General features: G+C 32.9%; 1 protein-coding gene across 4 annotated transcripts; it reads left to right on the forward strand.

Moving 5' to 3' along the window:
* Window positions 1-4,112: 4,112 nt before the first annotated feature.
* On the forward strand, window positions 4,113-7,269 carry LOC137824278 (F-box/kelch-repeat protein At1g22040-like). 4 transcript variants are annotated; one of them, XM_068629850.1, is made up of 3 exons: window positions 4,150-4,204; window positions 4,372-4,433; window positions 5,569-7,269. In XM_068629850.1, exon 3 carries the CDS (start codon window positions 5,580-5,582, stop codon window positions 7,020-7,022), a length of 1,443 nt encoding a protein of 480 aa, XP_068485951.1. In that variant the 5' UTR covers window positions 4,150-4,204; window positions 4,372-4,433; window positions 5,569-5,579; the 3' UTR covers window positions 7,023-7,269. The 4 variants fall into 4 exon arrangements, with proteins under 4 accessions (XP_068485949.1, XP_068485951.1, XP_068485947.1 ...); XM_068629848.1 differs by lacking the exon at window positions 4,372-4,433 and having other exon boundaries at window positions 4,113-4,204; XM_068629846.1 differs by lacking the exon at window positions 4,150-4,204 and having other exon boundaries at window positions 4,217-4,433.
* Window positions 7,270-7,982: the final 713 nt, after the last annotated feature.

Here is a 7,982-nt window from a genome sequence, read left to right on the forward strand (position 1 = left end):
TTAGCAGTTTTGCATTTTGATATCCTGAAAAACTCATTAGTATCTAGTGCAGAAGCTATTATGTTTTGAGCATTACAATCAAGCTTGGCCATCTTACATTCATCATTGGTCCATTGAGACCAAGGTTTTGCAATGAAAGAACCATTCTTTTTAAACTTTGGAATGTAAGGACCATTCTCAATTGAATCCCAAATTCCTTGATCAATAGATTCCACAAAGATTTTCATTCTGGTTTCCGAGTATTTGTAATTTAATCCACAGAATAATGGTGGTTTGTAGATTGAAGCACCTTCCTCAAAAGATTGTTTTCCAGCCATAGAAAAAAGATTTTTGGATCAACTTGAATAAATTTCAAGAACCAAGCTCTTGATGCCAATTGTTAGAATATATGGCTTTAAACTAGAGGGGGGGTGAATTGTTTAAAGAGAGTTTTCGTAATCTTTTAAGCCTTGAATGAAAATACTTCGCGAATACCTTGATTAAGAAATTAGTTTTTCAAAACACAAAGCTTAAAGCACTGCACCAGCAAAACAATCGGTTGTTTCACAGAAACAATCGGTTGTTTATACCAGTAAACAAAAAAACTGAATTTAAAGAGTTAGGGATAGAGAAAATGTACACAGATGTTTATACTGGTTCACTCCAATCCCAGAGCTACATCCAGTCTTCTCAAAAACTTCTGAGGAAATCCACTAAGCAATCACACCTTGATCACTTACACCACAACCAAGAAAGTGACCTTGATCCCCTCAAGACACACACTTCTCTTGGCCAACACACCAACACTAAGATTTCTGATCTTGATCCCCTCAAGAACACACAACAAATCTCAGCAAACACACAAACGAAACTTGTTCAACAGAGTACAAGGATTACACTTGTTACAGAAGATAATATGAAATCAATACAAGCAGAATCCTATTCCACACACTTTGATCAATCACAAACTCTAAGCAATCTCAATTCTTTGAAAAACTCAAAAACTTGTATTCAAAAGATTGTTACTCAAATCTGTTTTTCTGAATTTATTCAAAGATGTTGTTTGTTATCAAATCTTAACAAACTCTTAAATTGCATTTAAAGATTGGTCAAAGCATTTAAAGACTGGAGCGTAAGCAGTTAAATCATTTAAAGCTCAGTCAAAGATAAAACAGTTTTTCTGTTATGGTACCAAAACAAACAATCGGTTGTTTCTTCGAATCAATTGGTTGTTTTGGTTTTAACAGCTTGATCATTAAGCCCTAGAAGAAACTGCATGGCTTGGTCCTCGCATTTCCTTTGAATAATAACAGAGGCTACAAAGCAAGAAGACTTATGTTGACAGACACAGATAGGGTTAGGTCGAAAATTATCAAGCTCATCCCAAATAATTATGAGTTTCGTAAAATAATCAGTCACTGACAAATTGTTCTGACATAAAGAAGATTCCTCTAATTGCAAATCAGAAATCCTAGAGAGATCACCTTGGAAATATCTTGTTTTCAAATCATTCCAAACATCTACAGAAACATCCATCCAGATTACACTTTGTCTAATTGGAAGAGATACTAAATGCATTAACTAGGACACCACCATGTTGTTGCATCTGACCCACGCCGAATAGTTGGGATCGCTCGTTGGTGGGAAGGGATGGGTGCCCAAGACGAATTCCACTTTATTCTCCGCACTTAGCGTCGTTATGATATACCTACTCCAAGAGTGCTAGTTTGTCGAGTCAAGAACTAGTGAAGCCGTGAGGTTTTCACCAGGATGAAGATAGAGGTAGCTGTTTGTAGAGGGTTCCGTCGTAGTCGATCTTGCTGTTCTTTCTTCTGCCATTTTTCTAAAAGGAAAGTAAGTATAGTAAAAGTTATAAAGATAAAGAAAACAAGGAAGGCAGAGCGTGCAACAGAGCTCTTCAAAGGAAGAGCTATGATACCATAACAAGATAGGATGTGGTCCCATTATTCAATTTATCTTATAGGGATGTTGTTTGTTTATATATTATTTAAACTGGTAGAAATATTAGATTTTGATAATTTAGTATTTAAGTGTTGTTTTTTTATGTTGTTAAATGTGACTTTTGAATGTTGTGGATTGTATTTTGAATGATATTGTACGATGAAAATGGTATGAAGTTGAATTCATACATTTTGGATAATGTATGAACTAATGTTTGTTTGTGTATTAAGTATTAACAAAGATCTCTAAGTTGTACTGATGATCTAAGTCACATAGACTAAGATATCAAGTGGTGAGATGCTAATAGGGGGTTAACGCACACCGTGACATATGATATGCACGACTTGGGTTGTATTGAACTTACCCTGATCCTTTCTCTTGGATTTGCTAGTAATCTTTGGTTAAGATGTTAGTCTCTGGTAGAACTTACTTAATATGGGTCTTCCGGAAGGCGTTAGTTGTTATTATGTGTGTTGAATATGTTGGATATGTACATCCACGTGAGATCTATGTGATTGTTTTATGTTTTCTCTTTTGATTTAGGTGTGTATAAAATTTTATTTTCACTAGCTTACCATTGTTTTTCTTGTTGTTGTGAACTGCGATGACTATACTACATAAAGAGATGATCGTACAGGTATCGAAGGTTCTGGAGGATTTTAGGATCTTGTTTTGAACTTTATATTATTAATATTTGTATTTCTATAAGTCATAATCTTGTAATAGAAATATTTTGAAAACTCCAAGTATAGAAATTGGTAAAACTTGTACGGTGATAGTTAGATATATTTTCTGGTGTGTTAGATAAACTCAACAACAAATTAAAAAAATAAAAAAATCAAGTAATTTGTTAAAATTTGAAACATATAACATAAAATTGTAAAATAAATTAAATTTGATATAAATACAAAACACAAAAAAAAAATTAAGTTTAAAAAACCTTGCACTAAGGAAAAATAAATAACAACAATATTTTTTTAAATATTAAACATAACAAATTACTATAGAAAAAAAATAGAAATACAAAATAAAATATAACCAAAATCATATAACTTATATAAACAAAATAAAAAATATAATAAAATAATAATTATAACTATAAACATAATAATTATACACAAAAATATATTAATACACCCTCAACAACAAATTAAATAAAATCAGAAGTTGAAGTAGTTTATTAAAATTTCAAACATATAATATAAATAAGATTTTATATAAGTACAAAACACAATATTTTTCAAGTTTGAAAAACGTTGCCGTAAGAAAAAGAAAACATAATAACAATATTTTTTTTAAAATATTAAACATAACGAGTTACTACATAAAAAGAATTTAGACAATACAAAATAAAATACAACCAAAATCATATAATCATAAAATAGAAACAAAATAAAAATATAATAAAGTAAATCATAACTGTAAACGTAATGATTATACACATCATGAATGTGTGCATCAAATATATGATCATCTGCTTATTTGTTCTTCACCAACCATTGATGAACCTATCATAATAGTAATACCACCACATCTACAGGTAAATCATAACAGGCCAACACTTCTCACTCCCTTCTATCATCAACGCTTTAATAATCATTTTAGTTCTTTCAAATCAAAATTTCACTGATGACAAAGTTCTGCGTACACGACTCTCACAATTTTAAAAACAAAATTATTTACGCTTTCAATTAATTCAAAAATTGTAAAATTTGACACCACTTCCAACTTAATATTAAATTGATATTAACTTCTTACGACTTATTCTTCAAATAAATGAAATCATCGAACGATTTCAGTATGATACGAGATCATTTTACCTATATTTATAATAAAAAAGAAATATGCCAAAATCGGTAATAAAAAAAATCAAATTGTTCTGCTTACATAAATCTTCCAGGAAGAAACACGAAATTATATTTGTATGATCTAAAAATATATTTGAACCTAAATTATATTTGAGTGATAAAAACAAACATATTCAACATTTTCTATTTATTTTAGCTCAATCTTCATAGTGTACGATATGTAGTATTAGAAAGCATAAAATAATTTTTGAATCGAATATTAGAAAGCATAGCAGAAGACAAAATTGAAATCAAGGTGTGTAATAAAAGCTTCTCTAGAATAATGAGTGTGAAATATAAAATGTATTTTACTTTACTTTAATTATTTAAATAGATAATGATTTATTAGTCACACTGACTCAAACACCACACTTGCCAGACAGAGGAAAGAAGCAACTGACAGATCCTTCCAATTTGTACATCCTCTTTCTTCTTCTTTCTTCTTTCTCCTTTTTTATGCTAATCCCTTCTACACTTCTCTCTCTCAGTTTTACCTCTCTTCCTTACTATTATTCATTTCATTTTACTTTATGCTTGCTTGGTCTCTAAATTTATCATTGTCTTCTGCTCCTCGATTTTACAGTGTGAATGAAGAAAAAGGTTCTGGGTTCTTAAATTTCCTTTCAAGCTTCTGTTTTTTGCTTGGTAAATTGGAATTCTTCTTCAAGCATGCTCCTTCACTCTCTTGGTTGGGTTTATTTTTGTCATTTTCTTAAGTTAATTTTCCAAATATATGAGAAAAAGAAAAGGATGAATTGTGGGGACGGGAAAAAAAAATTATTAGTGTATGTTTTCTGTAGCTAGTTTCAAAATTTGTGTCTTTGGTTATTTGACCATTTCAATTCACATCTGGGTTCCTTGCGATCTGAACAGTTTTTGTTTTGCGAATGTTGTATCACGTTTTTTGTATTTTTAATTTGGTGGGTTAAACTACCTGGAAACTGCATTAATGCATACCTAATATTGTAGATTTCAATTAATAATCTTAAATAGAAGGAAAAGGACACGCGTGAAACCAAGTGAAAATCGTGGTTCTTGTGAAAAGGGGTTGTTTACAAGGGTTCACGGATTGAGTAGTGTGTGGATAAACCATTACCAACTCATTATTCTTTTTTAAAAACAGATTATATCATTAATATTTCAAAATACAAAGGATTCAATTGAAGAATAATTATATTCCGTTTGAATTGAGTCTCCCGTTTACAAAATCTGTTAGGAGTTTAAGTTAAGTTGGGTGGAGTTTGACTCAATTGCACACAAAAACTTAACCCAATCTGTTTGGATCATCTGCCTTTTTATCCAATGAACACCCCTACCTAAGACTCCTATAATGTGGTTATTTATGTTTCAGTTGTCATTTTGAGGTGAGCAAATCTCATATTGCAGGATGTTTTTATTATATTTCATGAAAGATTATATTCTGTTCTTCAATTATGTTTTCTTGTATGTAATTCTTAGTCTTAGCAAGGCCGAAACTGCAACTTAGAATCATTGCTGGAAGGGAGTGTTAGATGTTTTTGTAATTTTACTGTTATCAAGCAATGTGTTTTGCATAGTCCTATATATATGTATGACGTTTCTGGCTATTTTGTTCTTATCGTGCTTTCTGTCACTGTTAAAGATATTTTTCTGTTCCTGTTCTGAGTTGTTTCTGCAGTCATTTGCTTGGCCACTTTGTGCTTACTTGTTTTCCTACACATGTGGGATGCTTGCTATGCCTTTAGGTTTAGAGAAGCTAGGCTTGAGTCATATTTTAAAAAATGTTGGGTATTTGATGCAGATATTGAGCTTATGGGTTCTTTGTTTAGCATGACTAATACCAAGACCAATCAAAGTAAATCTGAGGAAATATGTCCTAATGAGAGGTTTAAGAGGCAAAGAATGTCACCTGCCACAGTTGAAGAATGTCCAAGACTTATTCCTAATCTCCCTGATGAGTTATCCCTTCAGATTATGGCTAGACTTCCTAGAATTTGTTACTATCATATAAGGCTGGTGTCTAGGAGGTGGAAAGCAACTATCATGAATAATGAATTATATAAAGTAAGGAAAGAGATTGGAACAACTGAAGAGTGGCTATATCTGTTGGTTAGGGATGGGCAAAATAAACTCTTATGGCATGCTCTAGACCCTCGTTCTGGAATATGGCAGAGACTTCCTGTTATGCCCAGTGTTGTGGATGAAGAAAATTCCCAAAAGGGTTCTTCTAGGTTTTGGATGTGGAACATGGTAGAAGGTATCAGAATTGCTGAAATTATTAGAGGTCTTCTCAGACAGAAGGATGCATTAGATGACATGCCTTTTTGTGGTTGTTCCTTCGGAGCTGTTGATGGATGTCTTTATGTTCTAGGTGGATTCTCTAAAGCTTCAACTGTGAAATGTGTTTGGCGATTTGATCCGATACAAAATGTGTGGAAGAAGGTTACTTCTATGTCCACAGGTAGGGCATATTGCAAGACAAGCATCTTAAACAACAAGCTTTATGTTGTTGGAGGGGTTAGTCAAGGTCAAGCAGGATTGATTCCTCTTCGGTCTGCTGAAGTTTATGATCCATTTACGGATACATGGTCCGATGTACCTAGTATGCCATTCTCGCGCGCTGGAGTGCTGCCCACAGTTTTTCTGGCTGACATGTTAAGGCCTATTGCCACTGGGCTAACCTCATACAAGGGAAGGTTATATGTTCCTCAAAGTTTGTATTCATGGCCCTTTTTTGTTGATGTTGGGGGAGAAATATATGATCCAGAAACAAATTCATGGATAGAAATGCCAAATGGAATGGGTGAAGGATGGCCAATTAAGCAGGCAGGAACAAAATTGAGTGTTGTAGTGAATGATGAACTATATGCTTTTGATCCTTCAAATTCTATGGATAATGGAAAGATCAAGGTATATGATGAAGGAGAGGATGCATGGAAAGTTGTTATTGGAAAAGTCCCTGTGTATGACTTTAGCAATTCAGAGTCTCCATATCTATTAGCAGGTTTGCATGGAAAGCTTCATTTCATTGCAAAAAATTCGAAGCAAGATATTGCTGTTCTGCAGGCTGTTCCATGCAATAATTTGGATTCTTCACCATCAGCCTCAACATCTCTATCACCCAAATCCATGCAGGATGAATTTTTGATAGATTCGGCTGCCGAAACCGAAACAGATCCAGTTGTTTGGATAGAAGTGGCCAGTAGGAGTTTTGGGCTGTCTGAACTCATCAATTGCCAAGTTGTTGATATCTAATCTGATACCAAAGAACAAATCTGACAGCCAAGATGTCAGTTTCCAAGATGTCAGTTTACTGTAAGTTATGCATCATAACAATGAGTTATGTAATAGTTTGCATTCAGTGAGTGTTATTATGTGAAGTAAATTGGTTGCATACAAATTACTCAAATATAATAAGAGTAGAATAGTATTAAACTACTCACTTTGTACTAGAATTAACATTTAAGTATTTAAGTAATGTTACTAGTATAAATTGAACCTACTCTTGCCCAAGCTATTAATAGCTTAGATTTTTCATAACAGCTTCTAAATGATTCAAACTGTGCACATAATTGACACACGTTATGCTGATATCTCCAACTAATGTAGAGCAAGTTGAATTAGGCATTTATTTCCGAATTCTAATCTATGAATCTCGGATACGGCCAAAAAGGCACCGTCAGTGTTTCCGATACACCGCGGACACAGACACGCTGCGGAAGCGTGCCCGACACGGTGTCAGACGCTTTTTATTGGGCCAGAAACAACCCTCTTTTTAGATACGCCGGAGGAGACAAGTTTCCCTTTTTGAACACGCCAGAAAAGCTAGAAAAAAAAACGCGATTCAGTGTTTTAAAAATCTCTTCTCTTCCACACTAAATTTTAGATAAAATATGATAAAATCTCAAACAAAATATTAAAATCTCCAAAAATTAAAAGTTAAACATTATGTTTTTTTTTAATTTTTTTTTATATTTATATTTTAATTTATATATAGTTGTGTCCCGTATCCTATAATTTTCAGTTTAGCCATATCTCCGTGTCCATCACGTATATCTCCGTGTCCATGTCGTATCCGTGCCCATATCCGTATCTGGGCTTCTTAGATTCTAATAAGTGGATGATTTTTTAACTTTTATTTATCTTCTTGCTCAAGTGATTTTCAATATTGATTATTCCCTAATAATCAATTATGTGCATGCATGCATCTCATGA

This window comes from Phaseolus vulgaris, chromosome 8 (assembly GCF_000499845.2).
Source record: "Phaseolus vulgaris cultivar G19833 chromosome 8, P. vulgaris v2.0, whole genome shotgun sequence".
NCBI classification, from domain to species: domain Eukaryota; kingdom Viridiplantae; phylum Streptophyta; class Magnoliopsida; order Fabales; family Fabaceae; genus Phaseolus; species Phaseolus vulgaris.